This window comes from Narcine bancroftii, chromosome 9 (assembly GCF_036971445.1).
Source record: "Narcine bancroftii isolate sNarBan1 chromosome 9, sNarBan1.hap1, whole genome shotgun sequence".
NCBI lineage: Eukaryota > Metazoa > Chordata > Chondrichthyes > Torpediniformes > Narcinidae > Narcine > Narcine bancroftii.
In genome coordinates this window covers 11,916,912-11,935,370 of record NC_091477.1, presented here as the reverse complement: position 1 = coordinate 11,935,370, position 18,459 = coordinate 11,916,912, and the positions used below count along the sequence as shown (strand labels likewise).

Genomic DNA, 18,459 nt, shown 5'->3' with positions numbered 1-18,459 from the left:
TTAATTGCTCTATAAAAATGAATTGGATTTATTGGTAGAGTACATACAACCCTGAGACTTTTTTTTCCTGCAGGCGAGGCAGAATTACCACTTATTGGTACTACAAAAAAAATCTGTACTCAATGTACACGTGTAAACAAATAAAGAAATGTAAATAAACTGACTGACTGCAATTCAGAGAGAAAAATGTCAATAAAGTGCAAAAGTAAGTAATTGAATATACAAAAAATATTTGAATTTAGTTCTAATATCACATTACCTAGAGTCACATTTACAACATTGATTAGGATTTAGGTGCTTGGGGACCAGGAGTAACTGCAGCTATTAAATAATGCATCATTTTTTTGGACTGATCTCCATCTTGATCATTGTCACTCAACCACCATGGCAGTTGTTGCTGTTGGCATAGAGAGTGTTGTATTGTAAGGATTGGCCTCTGAACAGAAGCCATGACCAAGGTACTTTGGAATCAGCATTTCCACTTTTCCCAGTGACGAAGGGATATCCACTTATTCTATAACTTAATAACAGTTATCTCTTCATTTGCACGATTGTTAGTCATAGGTAGCTCTGATTGAGCCTGCAAACTTCCATTCATAGACAAGGGCAATTGTGGTAATCCTTCTCTCACTTCCCTCTCTAAACTTTTGTGCTTAATTTTTAACATTCACCCACAGATGAAATGGTATCCTGCATAGATTTTTAAGCCTAAAATATAAATTCAATGTGGGGAATTATGAATGTAATTTTTTTTTAAAACATTAATCCCTTCAAAAAATGAGAAATTATCCTGTTAAGAAACACTTTTCATCTCAAAAAGAGATGCAGGTCTCTAAAAGAGTTGCAGATGTTTCCCTTTTTGGAAGTGACACAAAAGAAAATTAGTCAGCGTAATCTGCTGGAGATTTATTATGGAAAACCTTACTTGACTGGATATGGGCTCACCCTCTGTTCTTTCCACTTGTATTGCTTGTTTTCAAATGGAATTACCTGCGTTGATTATAACTTTATTGAATGAATGGATAATCTTTGAAATTAATAATTGAAATATCAACAGACAAGTTGGGCTGTCAAATACTTAAGAAACTGAAGCTGGAGGTGCCCAGTCAATAAGGTTGTGAATGATTTCACTGTATTGTGCTTTCACTTAGTTTTGTCTTTCTATTTGGGATGGCACAGTTAGCGTTGCGGTTAATGCAATGCCTTTACAGTGCCAGAGATTGGGACGGAGGTTCAAATCCCTCACTGTCTGCAAGGAGTTGGTACATTCTCCCTGTATCTGTGTGGGTTTTCCTCGGAGGCTCTGGTTTCCTCCCACCATTTGAAACCTACCAAGGGTATTGATTAATTGGCTGTAAATTGGGCAGCACGGACTCGTGGGCCGAAATGGCCTGTTACCATGTTGTATGTATGTTATATTTGCGCTGATATGTCAGACAGGTTGAACCACACCATCAGTATTTTTACACTGCAAGAGTGCCCATTTTGTACGTTAATTATTCCTGCCAATTCTTTATATCTTGTCCTATAAGTACAAGATATAAAGAAACTAGCTTCACATTACCAGGGGTTTCTTTGGAAAAGGCCACTTCATATGATTTAGATGAAACTGTTCCCGTTGTGGTCTCCTCTACATCAGAGAGACTGGGCACAGACTGGGAGATGGTTTGTTGAGCACCAGGCTCTATCTGCTGCAATAGTGTGGATCTCCCAGTGACCACCCATTTCAATTCCCCATCCCATTCTCTCGCTGACTTGTCTGTCCATGGTCTCATGCACTGCAGACTGAGACTACCCGCAAATTGGTGGAGGAACACCTCATCTTTCATTTGGGGACCTTCCAACCAGATGGCATTAACATCTGGTTCTCTGGTTTCTGTTTGAAACCCCCTCCCCCCGCTTCATTTTCCCCTGGTTGCCTTTCTCTCTTCCTTTTGTCTCCTTTCACAAGCCTAAACCAATTCTCTCCTCTTATCAGATCCCATTAACACATGTTGATGGTCTGGACTCCACCTCTTGTCAGTCTTCAGTCTTTATTCTGATGCCTTCCTGTTCTTTGCTCCTTCCTTGAAGGAAGACTCAGGCCTGAAACATTGGCAATATATTTTTACCTCCTACAGATGTTGTGAGACCTCCTAAGTTCCTCCAGCATTTCTGTGTGTTTTCACTCATATGGTAGTCTGCCTTAACTCTCAGACTACCATTCCTAGTTGACAGAAGGAATCCTCTCTAACTATGTGGTTTCAGTTAAATCCCAAGATCTTATCTCAGACCCAAACCTGGTGTGTCTCATCTAAAAATATTAATGCCAGGAAGTTATGGTATTCAACAGCCAAGTTCATGGTGCACAAGAGTCTCTCTGTACTGTAGTCCATTCACTACAGATGTGGCTTCTATGATTGATTTTATCCTGGGTAAAACACGAAAGTCCACTACACCGTGGTTGAAGTAAAAACACAAAGCTGGAGAAGCTCAGCCGGTCAAGTAGGGCGCTTTATATAACAAAGATAAAGACTATAAAACCAATGTTTCAGGCTTGAGCCCTTCATCAAGGTATGACACAATGTGAGAAGGTGTCTGAACAAAATGGAAAGGAGGGGAGTGGCAGGGGGAGGAGCAAGGAGCAAAAGACAGGAGGAAATAAGTGGATGAGGGAGGGCACAGCAGCAAGCGGTGGTGGGGGGGAGAGAGAGAGATGGCTCTATGAATGGAGAGGGAAGGGAGTGAAGAGTTTCAGGAAAGAAAGGGAAGGGAGGGAGAATGGACAGTAGGCTAGCAGAAACTGAAGAAGTTGATATTAAAACCATCTAGTTGGAATGTGTCCAGACTTCAAATGAAGTCTTGCTCCTCCATTTTATATGTGGTCTTGGTAGGATAATGCATGAGACCATGGACAGATGTAAGCAATGGACCGGGGCATGGATTGAAGTGGTTGGCCACTGGGAGATACATGTCACTGATGTGGACAGAGTGTAGGAACTCAATGAAGCTTATAGAAGTACATAAAATTATAAGATGAGGTAGATAGACTCTTGTTTTCCCAGAGCGGAAATGTCAAATATTAGAGGCCATAGGTTTTGGGTGAGAGAGGGGAAGCTTAAAGGAGATTTGCAAAGCAAGCTTTTTTACACACAAGGAGTGGTAGGTGCCAGGAATGTGCCACCAGGTAAGGTGATAGAAGCAAATTCTTTCATGGGCATTAAGGCAAACACATGAACAGACAGGCAATAGAGGGCTACAGACCATGTACAGTCAGATGGGATTAGTGAAGGGCCAAAGAGCCTGTTCCTACATGGTACTGGTCTATAGTCTAACATTGCATGGTTTCACCAATGGTCTACATTAGGTTAAGTGTAACTAGTTTTGAAAATATCAAATACTCTTGATATACATGCTACAATTTGATTCACTGTGTTGGTGATGAATGATATTGTCTAACTACTTCCTGGTAAAATTCAGTTTTCATCTTTTTCCATTTTCCTGACAAACATCATGAGAATGAACCATCCTTCTCAATGGTATAAGCCAAGTGAAGTGTAAATGTAGGTAGTGAATATCACATTGTTGTGTCAAAGTGAAAGAATTGCACTCTCGAGAGAGAACGATGATAGAACCAAATAATAGTTGAGTCATTGCAATGATCGTTGGGGAATTTATTTTATTAAAGCACTGCAGGTCAAGAAAAAAAATCAACTATTTTTTAAACTATGGCATTACAATGTGGAACAAAGATGATTAATTACAGTGGGCTGTTAATTACCATAATCTTTTGCTGCAGCAATGACAGGAAATGGTTGAAAAAGAATGAATGCAGTGAGAAATTATTAGTTTGGCTGTTTAAAGAAATTAATCCATTAGTTTGTGAAGGAATTGATAATGGTTGTCATGGGGCAGTGCTCCAAGTGTCTAGCTGATCTGATCATAATTAGCACTGGAAAGGATTGGAATTATTGCCCTCTCAGCATTATGCAAATCATTTCATTAAGCCAAGACCCAACCAATCCTGAACCAATTTGCCATGAGATGGTTTAATTTGGAATTATGATTAATGGTTTTTTCCAACTAATTCAGGTTTTACTGCTCAGTATTATTGACTCAACGTTATACAGTACTATAAGCAAGCACTACTAGCTAAGAGAATCAGCCACAATAAACTTAGTGTGAACTGCCATGTTTACTGGCATCAAAGATTTGAAATAGAAAAGGTAATTGAGTATTATGCTGTTATCTTTGGTTCAGTGAAGTTTAGGATGACTTTTGTTTCAGATTTTATACTTCCAATCAAGTAACCGTTATCCATTTCATTTGAATTGTGTGCAAAATTATTATTTTTGTTCTTTTCAGATTAACTCTGAGTCTTGCTTGTCCGATGGATTTAAAGAATTTTCCAATGGATGTGCAAACATGCATAATGCAACTTGAAAGTTGTGAGTATCTTCTATTTACTTTGTTATTCTCTTATCAAAAACTAACGATATAGAACAGTGGTTCTCAACCTTTTTTTTCCACTCACATACCACTTTAAGTATTCCCTATGCCATAGGTACTCTGTGATTAGTAAGGGATTGCTTAAGGTGGTATGTGGGTGGAAAGAAAAAGTTTGAAAATTACTGTTTTAATTGTACCTCATTGACTCGTTAGGTGAACGGTTCCATAACTCCAAAGGAAATGGGCCATTGACAATTTTACTCAAGCAAAATATTTCAGTAACAATTAGGTTTAGAGCAGTGATTCTCAACCTTCCCTTCCCACTCACACACCACCTTAAGCAAGTCCTGTTGCATTTGTCCAAATATCATGGATTCTAGTATCAGATCTCTTTGTTGGTTATCTTTTCCTTTTTTTGTTTTTCAGTTGGGTACACTATGAATGATCTGATATTTGAATGGGATGAATCTGCTGCTGTACAAGTAGCAGATGGGCTAACATTGCCACAGTTTATTCTTCAAGAGGAAAAGGACCTAAGATACTGCACAAAGCACTACAACACAGGTCAGTGTTATGATACTGTGCAAATCATTTCTCGCTGTTCAGTGTTGCAAAGTGATCCCATTGCTTCTGTGAAGCTTGTACAAAGCCCTGAAATGCATGGCAGTAGCATATTTAAAGTTACCTTCTCAACAAATAAAAACACATATCCTTGTGTGCTCAATTAGTTTTACCTTTTCAAATTAATGTGTTGATGCCATTCTCTACTATCTCTATTTTACTACCTTGGTAATAGTTCCTCCATTGTAATGTATCCATGAGGCACTTTTTTTTTAAAAGTCACATAACTGTAATTGCCATTATACATTGTTTGAGAGAATAATTGTTTAGCTATTATTCTCTATTTGAGGACTTCTGTAGATGGAGAGTTTGTTTTATGCACTTGCCAAGTGATGTGCAGTTTTCTGCAATTCCCACATGCTCTGTAATTTGCTAACCATGTATCAATGTTTCTCAAAGGATTCCCCTTAGCCAAAAAAATGATGTTTGTTATGCAGTATTCAGCGAATACTTATCTGCATTTACTTCTGCTAATTTATTTGGAAGTAAAATAGATGTGATATTTAGAATACTTATTCTTTGTATGTATGCATTTTTAACAATACTCAGCCTGTTTCCCACCCCCCCAGTCTTTTCCTTTAAAGGTTTTGTAGATCCTATTAATCTCTTGTGCAAGGAGCTTCTAAAAATAAATGGAATACTGAATTTTAAGATCAATGGAGAAAATTTTCACTTTATACATGGAGACACATTTACTGGTGAAAATACAACAACAAATCTGGGGGCGAGGGTCATAGCTGTTACAACGACTCCAATGCTACATGCACTATTTGTGCAAGAGCATAAAGAATACCACCCTTACAAATTTATTGTGTTTCACTCTCTCTCACAGTCTTAAAACAAGGACAATATTTGATTGATACTAATTATTATTCCTGACCACCATTACATGATTTTTTTAACAACTTTTTTTTTCCACCTTGTTTCCATCTAACTGTTCTCAGAATGCAGAATATATTATTCAGAGATGAATAATCCATCTTTTCACACCACCATGTGAATATAAAATAATCATGACTGCTTAAATGCATTGGCAACAAAAAAAAATCTATATTCATAATGAAAAATTACATCTCTGTCAAATGAACTTGGCATTTAGACTGCATTCTGATGCAATACTAGATAAAACATTGTTAAATTAAACCAATCCAATCAGTTTGCTGTATTCAAATTAAATCTTTAGAAATAAGAAAGAAAATGTCACTGCAATAAATATGTGAACAGCACAGTGGGCTTATGTTGACGGTGGCAGGGAAGTGAATGATGTTGAATTTAAAAAAAGATAATTTCCCTTCATGCTATTGGTGGAGACTTTGGCTGTGGAAAATCATTATTTAAAGTTTGGATGGACATCCATCCATTGTTGTTCAGCAGAGATTTGCAAGGAGAATTACTTCAGATTTTTATTTTTAAAATATTGTTACTAATTTTAATAGAGCTTATAATTCTAATGCAATAAAATTATATGGATAGTTGCACAGGATTAATAAAACAATCAGTATATCAAAAACATAAATTGTAAAACATATCCATAATTCATAGTCCAAATAATTTTTAAAAAAGAAAAATAATAATATGAAAAAAGGAAATAAAAAGAGAAAAGAGAAAAAAAGGAAAATGACAAAAAAGGAGAGACAAAACAAAAATAAAACACTCAGTACCCCTCCCTAACAGCCACGCCAGATGCTATATGATTAAAATTAAAGGAAAAATGAAGGGAAAGAAAAAAAAAACATGGAAAAGATACAAGTCAGACAATTCAATTACATTAAAGTGAAATTATAACATAAAGAAAGTGAATTATAAATGACCCCCACAGCGCCTGAAATCGGCGTCCGGAATTATTAACTGAATAATGAATCTTTTCCATATTCAAACAAGACATGATCATGAGTAGGTGGGACAGCATCCTTCCATTTAAGTAAAATCACACGCCTTCCCACTTCAGGTGTTTGAGATGAAGGGCAAGAAAAGAAAAGCCAGAAAATCTCTCCCCCACCCTCCCCCTTAGAAACCAGCTAAAGATAGTCACACCAGCTCCCTAAATCTGTTATACTTTCCTCCTCTACATCAGAAAAACTGGATACAGACTGGGAGATCACCTCATGAGCACCTTTGCTCTGTCCATATCAGTGACAGGAATCTCCCAGTGGCAAACCATTTTTATTCTGCATCTCACTCCCACGCTGACATGTCTGTCCATGGCCTCACGCACTGTCAAACCTAAACACCAGTAGATTGGAGGAGCAACACATAATTTTCTATCTGGGCCCTCTCCAACTGGATGGAATTGGTTTCTGCCAGCCTATTCTCCATTCTCCCTCCCATCCCCATCCCTGTCTTCTTTCCTTCACCTCCCCTCCTCCTTCCCTCTCCATTCACAGAACCATCTCCTCTTCCCCTGTTTGCCAGGGTTCCATCCCTCCTTTATCCACCTACTGCCTCTTGTCTGTCGGGGTGTGGTCCTCCCTCTGCCCCTCCCCCCCCACCTCCACCATTTTGTTCAGTCACCTGCCTACATTTGGCTCTTACCTTGATGAAGGGCTTAAACCTGAAATGCTGATTATGTATCTTTACCTTTGCTATATAAAGTACACGATTCGATCTGCCGAGTTTCTTCAGTACTTGTATTTTCCCGCTCCTTCCCCATTACCTGGCAACTCTTACTATTCCCATTTTGAACGTGTCCACTCCCCTTCAGACATCAAATTCCAGATTACACAACAACTTACAACATAATTACATTTACCTTCCCTCATTTTCAATGCATTTGCCCAATTACCTTGAAAACATCTTCTGACTTCGAATTGCCTGCCTGTGGAGACCTGCTTCTGTGGAATGTGATGAATGTTCCTTGAAAAGATGTTGATTTGGTTTTGGAGACATAATGTCTTAACTCAGCTAAATAACAGGACTGTAACTTTTCTGTCCCACTCCAGGGAAATTCACTTGTATAGAGGCACGTTTCCACCTGGAGAGACAGATGGGTTACTACTTAATCCAGATGTATATCCCTAGTCTCCTCATTGTCATCCTCTCCTGGGTCTCCTTCTGGATTAACATGGATGCAGCTCCAGCACGCGTTGGCTTGGGAATTACCACAGTGCTTACCATGACTACACAGAGCTCAGGATCCCGAGCATCGCTACCAAAGGTAACAGACGGGCTGATATCAAAAGCCAAGGGAGGCCTACAAGTCTTGCATTGCATCTACAATACTTAAGAATCAAAGGAGCAGCAATTTTTTTTTTAACCTAAGTTTGTGTTTTATGGAACAATGCTGCAAGTGTACGATACTGTGTAATAAAGATGTTAATAAGAATCTGAAAAATAATTGAACAAAATTTTGCACGTCAAGCTGTTAAGAAAGGTGATCAACACACAAAAGTGCTGGAGAAACTCGGCAGGTCTTGAAGCATACATAGGAGGCAAAAATGTATATCCTTTAATATCTTTGCCTCCTATGGACACTATAGGACCGCTGAGTTTCTCCACCATTTTGTTGTATTAGCCACAATCCCAGCCTCTGCAGAACTTCTTGTTTCACTTCAGGAGCCCCTGGAAGAAGGCGTAGGAGGCATGGTGTGAATTTCACATGAACCACCTGATGCAGTTCACTTGACGCAGCAACGTGGTGCTACCTGCTATTTTCATTGACTTTGGTGCAAACAATGGCTAGATAAGTCCAGATGAAGGTCCATTCCATCTGAAACAAATGCTGCCTGCCCCCTATGAATGCGAATCTGATCCAGGACTCAAATGTTAAAAAAAGATTTTCACAAATGTGGGAGAGAGAGAGCATGCTCAAAGGATTTCAGATGCTTCATTAGATCTTGGAGGAAGAATTGATTCTTTGGCATATCTCTCTGCACCATTAGCCAGTGCTCATTTCAACGAACTTGAACATCTATGAAGAAATGTCATCAAATATGACTTGTAGGTGGAACCCTACCAGATCCTTATTCTCTTATGGTTACTGCAAACCTCACCCTGCACAATTGCCATATGTTCAGCCAGCCATGTTACCAAGAAACATGTCACATGACAGTCTGACAAACAACAGTGACATACCAGAGGGGACGTGCATCTAAAAGTCCGAAGCCCTCCCTGTAATTCCATAATGAAGTGCCTGCTGGCTGCCATTAATGACCAGCAATGGAACTGAAAATGTCAACTATGTTCACATCTACAGCAATAATCCTCTTTGCCTCCCAACCCATGGTCTCCCACAGCTATCAGATGTTATTAGCATCATGCACCTAATTTTTTGCCCTCACTCATATAGCACCACAGTTTTATTCTCATCCATTTCTAATCAGCGAGTACCATCATCTGCCTATTAATGACCTTGCATGTTATTTAGAGCATAAGATAGACGTGGAGTCTACATGCGACAAAACATCAGGGGGTAAGGCCTGCAGATAAGGCAGAGGTCTTGGATCACTAAAATGCTTGGTGCCTTGGGAGAACTACTAGAAAGCCTCTGTTCAACATCAAGGAGCATTGACATCAAAATAACTCTGAGTTTGGAGCACATCAATCCCAGAATTGAAGTTATGATTCAATACCATTCATGTACCTATGGATGCATTCACAATATATTATCCACTGTCAGATTTGTAGCTTCCAGGAGAGGGCAAACAGCAGTGCCCCAATTTCTGGATGCGACATTGGAAGCTCAGTCTGTTCTTTTGCAGGTTCAACTTGCTGCCAGTATGGTTGAGTATTATAGGGTTCAAAGTGACTTTATCGGAAGACAGTGTCCTTGTTCTTAGACATGTACCTGCCTTTCCAGACTGCATTAGAGTTTTCCAGTTCCCTTCCAAACATGAGGATACAGTTGCGATGGAGGAAGTGCTGCAAAGATTCATTCGCCTACTCCAGGGTTGGTGGGTTTGCCATGTGAGGAGTGATTGGCTAGACTAGGCCTCCCTAGAGTTTAGAAACATGCAAGGAAATTTTGATGAAATTGACATCATTCCTGTAGGCCAGATCTTCTTCAGTGCGGTCCTTTGGTCAGAGGGTCAAGAATGAGGGAACACCAGAAGGTCGATAACTGAGGATGTTGATGGGGAGACTTTTTTTTCATGCAGTCCAAAATCTTTGGAATTCTCTTTCCTTGAAGAGAATTCATTTAATTCAAAACAGAGATCAGTAGATTTCTGGATATGAGGGAAATCAAGGGATATGGTAATGGTGCAAAATAGCATTTAAGAGCTTGGCAATGGTGAATAGCAGAGAAAATGCAATGGGTCAAATAACCTATTTCTTTTCCTCCTCATTTTGGCCCTCTCCAACCGGATGGCATTAACATTGCCTTCTCTGGTTTCTGCTAGCCTACTCTCTGTTCTCCCTCCCTTCCCATTCCCTTTGTCTTCTTTCCTCGTCTTCCATCCATTTCCCTCTCCAGTCACAAAGCCATTCCCTCTCCCCCTGTTTTCTGGTGTGCCCTCCTACCCTTATCTACCTATTAACTGTGGGCCTGTGCCCCTCCCCCTGACACATCCTACTATTCTGTTTGGGCGCCTGCCCAGGTTTTGTCATACCTTGATGAAGGGCTCAAACCCAAAATGTCGATTATGTATCTTTATCTTTGCTATATAAAATACACTGTTTGTCCTGGTGAGTTTTTCCAGCATTTTTTTTAAACTTCAACCATGGTGTCTACAGACTTTTATGTATTACTTTTGATTTTAGGATTGTTTTGGAATATTCATTTTGTAGTACTTTTAATTTGGCATTTAATCATGTGACGATCGGTTATACTGGGTTAATGAATAATGATGGAGTTGTAATTAGGTGAAATCAGTAATGACCGCAAAAGGGTTGGTCCAAGCTGCTTCTACATTCTCCATGTTCTCCTTCTCTTCATGTCCTGTTCTTCAGCTAATCACCATATGACTGGCAACATGGCTTTCCCCTCTGAGGAAAACTTGCAGCCATCCAAAATTAATCTTGACAACTATTCTGCCAATGATCCGTGTTGTGAAAACATTGTTCCAGCCTCTCAATGGTTTCTCGTATTTTATGTAGAAGGTTTGCTTCAGATTCAGATTTCAGCTTTGTCACAGTACATACATGACATCACATACTACCCTGAGTTCTTTCTTTTCTGCGGGTTAGGCAGAATTACCACTTATTGGTAGGACAAAAAATATTGGATGGAAGATGGGTATTGACACAGGGATTGCACTCCTTACTAGCTATGCAATTGGCAAGAAGTTCTCATTTTGCATTAGTCACCCTACACCCTATTGATGGGTTGCAAATGGTTGAAGACTGTTGCAGAACAAAGGCATTTTGATTGCATCCACAATGCCAGACATTGACCGGATTATTGTTACACAGTAGATCAGATGAGGAGGGTTGCTCTGGTCAGTGATAGTGTTAACAGGAAAACATTGTGCACAGTCAATGACATCCAGAACTGCGTGGGATCTTTCAGATTCAGCAAAGACAAGTGTTCTCTCAGGCAAAAAAACAGGAAATGCCACAGACACTCAGCAGGTCAGACAGCACCCGTGGGAAGAGAAACTGAGTCAGTGTTTCAGGGACGGAGACCCTTTGTCAGAACTGAAAATGAGATGAAAGAAGATTGCCAAGTTGGAGGGAGGTTATGAGTGCCAGATCAGTTAAAACTGGGGTGATTGTGAGAATAACCGATGAACGTGGTTATCTGGTCAGTGAGTGAATGGGAACAGTTCAAAGGTAACAACATAGAACAAACAACATTGACAAAAGGATGTCAGAGCAAGAAATCAATCCATCAGGTTAGGCATGTCCTTCACTCCCATAGAGAAAAGATAAATGAGCTGAACCTACATTACAGAGATGGCCGATTCACGCTGCAAAATCAATGACCTCAAGTTGCAGAATTCACTCTCGAGGAAAAAGGCTGCAGTTGCCCTCACAAGTGAGGTGCTATTCCTCAAGCTTGTGTTGGGCTTCGCTGTGACAAAACAAATTCTTACTGCACAGACAAGAGTGGGAGTGGAATGAGGAGTTAGTGTGGTAGGCAACAGGATGCTTAAAGTATCCCTATGGACTGAACATGTGTTTCACAAAGCATTCACCAATATAGAGGAGAGCAAGTGAATTACAAAAGATTATTTAGGTCCCTGGATGTGGGAAAGAAGAGGAAGACAAGTCTTGCACTGTCTATGGTTGTAAGGGAAAATGCTGCAAGTCAAGAGGTGCTTGGTGAAATTGAAGAGTGAACCAGGGTGTCACAAAGGGAATGGTCCCTGCAAAATTCTGAAAGTTGGAGGAGAGAGGAAAAATGCATTTAGTGGAGAAATATCTTTGAAGGTGATGGAAATTGCAGAGAATGGACTGTTAAATGTGAGTCTGGGGGTGTGGAAGAGGGGTTAGTCTCAGAAACACCTATGAGGAAAGTATTACTGTCTAAGCACACTCGATGGAGAGAGGGAACTGGGAGAATTGAATAGGGTCCTTAGAGGATGGGAGGGAAAGTAGATGAGACAGCTGTGGGAGACTGTAGGCTTGCAATGGATTTTAGTAACTTGCCTGCCTACTTCTCTGGCCATGACCGCAAGAAACCACGGAGAATTTGAGAGTGTAACTCAGACCAACGTGCAAACCCCACTGCCTTGGAAAACCAGCCAACATATTATAACATTCATCCCACCCTGTCACCACTCTCTTCACCCTCCTTCCATCAGGAAGAGGGTTCATGAGTGAGAGATCATGCACGATCAGATTCAAGGACTGTTTCTTTCCCATTGATGTTAGATTCCTAAATTAACCTCACTCAGAGAAAATTCCATTGCCTTTGCTCTGCTCTAACTGATCCCTCTTTGTCATTTCACTCCATCCTATGTTTTTTTTTACTCCTGTGCTATGTTTGGGTTCACAATGGGACTGCTCACAAAACAATCTTTCTCGAACCCTAGTACACATTACAGTGAATTTGAACTGCCTGAGGTGGAGATAATGAGATCCAGATGAGAAAAAGAAGAGTATGAAATTAAATCTATTATAAATTTAGACATACAGCATGGTAACAGGCCTTAGCGGCCTGTGCCACCTAATCAACTGACAACCCCTGTACATTTTGTAGGGTCTGAGGAAAACCAAACAGACCCAGGAGAACGTACAAACTCCTTACAGACAGTGTCGGATTTGAACCTGGTTTGTTGGTGCTGTAATAGCGTTGTGCTAACCTTCCCCCACCGCCCCCCCCCCCCCCACCGTATATTAGTTGTGTAAAGTTGAGGACAGGATGGAAATTGGCAGAAATAGTAATGAAACTGTTGTGTTCTGTGGAAGTGAAGGGAACAGCACCAATCCATACCTAGATGGAACAGAAGAATTGTTGAGGGAGGGGCATGGAAAGGACTGAAGGCAAGTATAGCTTGGGCCCACGTGAGCACCCATTGCTACACCTCCCACTTGAGCACCATTGCTACACCTATGATCTACAGGAAATGAGTTAAATTGAAGGAGAAGTTGCTCAACATGGGAACAGGCTCAGCCAGGCTAACGAGTGCATTGGTGGAAGAGAAATGGTTGAGCGCCCGCTGACAGAGGTGACAGGTCCTCAGACCATCCTGATGTGGGACAGAAGTGTAGAGTGATTATACATCCACGCTGAAGATTAGCGTGTTCAGGCCAAGGAACTGGAAATGACAAAAGGCATAAGAGGTTTCATGATTGCAAGTGAGAAGGGACTCGACAAGAGGAGAAAAGATAAGAGTCAAGGTTGGAAGAAATAAGTTTGGTGGGGGCAAGATCAGGCTGAAATAATGCATCTGCTAGAACAGATCTGCCTGTGGCTAAACAAACTCTCCTGGAGGAACTAAGCGGCAGAAGTGGGAGATGAAGAAGAAAAAGAACACCTCCTCTCTCACCACCATTCCTGAACAGATTCACCTCATGAGCTAAAGATACACATGCACCTCCTTGAACCCCTTCTATTATATTTGGTGCTCATAATGTAGCCTGCTCTAAATCAGGGAGACCATACACTGACTTGGGAACCACTGCCATCTCCCCTCTCTCTCTCTCTCTCTCTCTCTCTCTCTCTCTCTCTCTCTCTCTCTCTCTCTCTATATACCCCTCCCCAACTGCTTCAGTTTCATCTGATCTCTCTTTATACCACTTCTTATTAAATTCCAGCATTGACACCCTTTGTCTTCTAACCACCCACTCCACTCCTATGTGACTAATATTCCTTTACCTGACCACTTTGTTTTTCTTGGGTCTCTCTCCCTTTGCCTAACATCTGCCAATCAACATCTCTGTCCATCAAATTTCATCAAACATTACAGCACAGTACAGGCCCTTTGGCCTACAATGCTGGGCTGACCTACATAAACCTATTCTACAACAATCTAGTCCTTCCCTACCTCACTCTGATAGCCCTCTAATTTCATTACATCCATCAATCTCAGACTCTTTTAAACGTCCCAGTTGTACCAGCCTCCACTACCATCACTCTTGGCAATGCATTCCAGGCACCTACCACTATCTAAGTAAATATCCTACCTCTAAAATCTTCCCTAAACATTCCTCCACTCATCTGAAACCAATATCTCCTGGTATTTGATATTAGTATCCTGGACGCTGTAAAGACCTGCTGAGTTCCTCCAGCATTTCAGTGTGTTTTTATATATTGTTCTGACTAAAGGGTGCTGACTGTTCACCCTTTCTATGCTCCTTATAATTTAGACCTAAGGTTTCTCCTTTACCAGATTCACCAATCCCACATGGGCCTCCATCCCATTCTTCATGCCCTCTCCTCTTTACATTGGTTTCTCAACTTCATTTCCCCAGTCTCGATAAACAGTTTCGGCTTGAAATGTTGACCGTTCTTTTTTCTACCACTGATGTCACTTGACCTGCTGAGTTCCTCCAGCGGTGTTTGTTTTGCTGCAGATTCCTGCATATGCACTCTCCAGTCCTGCCTGTAGAACTTTCACAGAGGTCAGGGCATGCTATGTCGCTGTAAGTAAAAACTGTCACGGTGACATCCAACACAAACTTGAGGTGCAGCTCCTCATTTTCCATCTGAGGGCATGGCAACTTTACGGACTCAATATTGAATTGCACAACTTGATTTCTCAGTCTGTATTATTTATCCATCTGTATCATTCGCTGAACTTTTTCTCTCTGAAAATGGAGGGTGTCCATCCAGACTCTCTGGTCTTGTCCTCCTGCTCTACATTTCACCACTCCCACACCCTTTTGTCTGTGTTCTTTTTGCATGTTCTGCCCCCATTCACTAATTGATCAGGTAATCTTGTTTGCAGCAACAAACTATCTACTGGAGGTTGAGCTGCGTCAGTGGGAGGTAAAGACTGATCAGTGTTTGGTGTCGGTGCCCTTCGTCAAGATATTGTTTACAGCCTATCGTCGTGGTCGCCCTCATTTTGCCCGATGAGAAACTTAACAAGCTTCCTTTGTCTCCTTTTCTGTTCTGACAAAACATCTTCAGCACTTCTCACAGATATGGCCTGATTATTTCTGTTTTTTTATGTTTTAGTTTTCCCACATCTGTTTTTTTAATGTTCTATCGGCCTCTGGTAGGAAAAATGAAGAACTCTTGGAACAGAGAAACCTGGTGACCTCCATGAAAGATAATGCACAGAAGTATTGGAGAAACTCAGCAGGTCACACAACATCTGTAGGAAGTATAGGTTAACCAACGATTCTGACCTGAGCCCCTCCACAAGTATGACCTCCATGAAGCAGCAGTTACATTGCAAAATGTTCTTACTGTTGCTATCTTAAGCGTGGAAAGAACCAAAGGCATCAACATTCTTCTCCATAGTCACCCAAAAAGGCATGGGTCCCTGCTGAGAGATTTCATTTATGACTGATAACATGTACTATGGTGATTGAAGAATTACCGTAGGACATATTGTCCATCACTGGGTCTGAAGATCAGGATTGGTCTCTGAATACCCTTGGCAGTTTGATTTGATGCTATATTAGCTTCGACCCTTCTTCCTGCTCACTCTTTCAACAGATTTTCCTTTGTGCTATCTGTGTATTCTTCCAGTCATGCTTATGGGAATATTTGCTAATCAGTAAATAATCCTTTCAGCCCCTTCCAATATTTCTGCCACTGGAAACAACTGTTCGGATAGTAGGAATTAACATTTGCAGAACCATCTAAACATCAAGAAGAAGCCAACTAACCTGTAAAGGCTTCATGATCATTTAGGTGTGTATGTGTGTGTGTGGGTGTTTTTTAGAAGGAGCAGAAATGTCATTGTGGGATAGTCCTTGTTTATAAATTCATGTTCAACTATGTTCAGTTGCAAAAGAGCATGGAGTTCTGAAATAGCAGCACTGTGTCTTGTACCATGATTTGTGTACAAGTGTTTTGTGACAGTCTTTCATTGGAAGGACATATATACAAACATAATCCACAGCCATTTTCTGTTCATGCTCAAACAGGTTCTAATTATATTTCAATCACTCATTGCGCCTTTCTCAATATTGGTTACCAAATTCTTGGAAATAAATTAATCTAAAGGATGCCGAAATTGCACAACAGTTTGGTGGAGATGGAAACACGAGTTCATGAGAATTAATATAGAGATTATTTTTAAGATTCAGAAAAAGAGAGCAGGGAAGGGGAGAAAAGAATTAAGGTCTGTGATTGGGTGGATGGTAAAGTGAGGTTAAATGTGATGATGGATGGTGTAGGAAAGTGGTATTAGTATGTAAAGAAACTAAAGCTAAGCCTGAATGAGGTGTAAACTCAGAATAATTATCTAAAATTACATGTGAAGTATATCTAGTGGTTAACATTAAAATGTTGGAAATACTGGTTATTCGAAATCTTTGAAATAATGCTGAGACACAAAGTCGAAAGTATGCTTAGTATGTGATTTTGATTCAAAATTCCAAGGTGATAATGAAAATTCTCTGGCATGCAGTAACTATTGGCAATCCAGAGACATGTCCAGGGCTACCTTACCTTACAAATTAGTAAAGGAGAATGAACAAGAAATTCCCTTGCAGCGAGAATTTGCAAGTATTTCTATGTTGGTAATAAACATGATATTTTTGAGCAATTATCCCAGTTAGACAAATGATTTGAGGTTCAGCAGTAGTGTTAAATCAAAAAAAGCCAATAGATCTGAATCATGTATAACGTGAAAAAGCACAGTGGGTCATGACTGGATTAAGCCCCGTGCTATTGAGGCTCATAAAATTCTTCCTGGAGATGCACGCAGAGACATACATCCAGAACTGGTGGAAGATCCTCAACTTGGTAAAAGATGCTCTTTGGTCTTCCAGAAAACTGAGATGTCAGTGAGGGAATGCTGCTGACTGGCACATTCCAGGCTGCAAGGGTACATGCTGAGCAAGGCACTGAGCCTGGGCACTGTCAACGCAATGGTGTTATGGGGAAGGACTGCAGTCAACAGTCCTTCTGCTACTTGACAATGAGGGGCTGAGACTGGAGGGGAACCCCCTCAAACAACGAAGTGAGGATAAACTACAAAGGCCACAGTAGTGGCATTTAGAGAATGAAAATGTAGCAATGCATAGGATGTATATGACATGAAGAATGCAATAAGACTCTGCATAGTTTTCTTTTATAAATAATTTTATTGTGAATAAAGTTTATTTTTAGAAAAATGTGCTTCCCTCTACAGGGGAAATATAGTTCAAATTTTAAGAATGGGTGAACCAGCCAAATTCACTTAAAAATAAAATAAACTAGTAGAATGAAATGATTAGGCCTTGGAAATCCTAACACAAATTCCAGAGAACATCAATTTTCAAAGAAGATACTTACGATTAAGGTCCTCTTGATGCCCAAATGTGAACACTTTGGAAAGAGCACAATGGAAGAATGTGAATGTCCTTGTCCAAACCCAGCAATTAGTTCATCTGCAGACTCGTCTGGGTGACTAGAGATAAATCAGAAACAAATAAAGCCACACAAAAAAAAAGAAAATTAACGCAAGCACAGTGCAATCTGTGCCGTTAAAAGGTGAGATGAAACATGAATTAATGTAAATGAATGAATGCAGAATGGATGTAAAAGAAAATAGTTTCCTTGTGTCAAATGAAAATAACCAAAAACACATTGGGAAATTATTTTCAATTTTGCAAACTTAGATATATTGGAATGGCACTGGGTTCCAAATCAGAATGTTTGCAGTGTCATATCTGAGGTAAAATATGAACTCTGGCACACAAATTTATTAAGCCTCAAATGAATGGAAGTAAATAGGAAAAGGCCCTGGGGAGAAACATGAGGTAATTCGACACTTTAGACTATTATAGGTAAAAATACACACAATTAAATTTACTTCTGGGAAAAGAGGAATGAAGGGAAACATGATACGAGTTTTTAGATATAAAATATATCGTAGGAGAAAGCAATCACCTCTTAACAATGAGCAGAGAACTTGATGACACAAG

At 40.2% G+C, this 18,459-nt stretch overlaps 1 protein-coding gene across 1 annotated transcript in view; it reads left to right on the top strand.

The window, feature by feature from the left end:
* The window catches only part of glra1 (glycine receptor, alpha 1), a 79,515-nt gene that overhangs the window by 49,131 nt on the left and 11,925 nt on the right, over positions 1 to 18,459 (top strand). Inside the window, exons 5-7 of the mRNA XM_069899013.1 lie at positions 4,345 to 4,427; positions 4,855 to 4,992; positions 7,989 to 8,203. Of these exons, the coding sequence (XP_069755114.1) occupies positions 4,345 to 4,427; positions 4,855 to 4,992; positions 7,989 to 8,203 (436 nt within the window). The remainder of the gene's footprint in view (positions 1 to 4,344; positions 4,428 to 4,854; positions 4,993 to 7,988; positions 8,204 to 18,459) is intronic.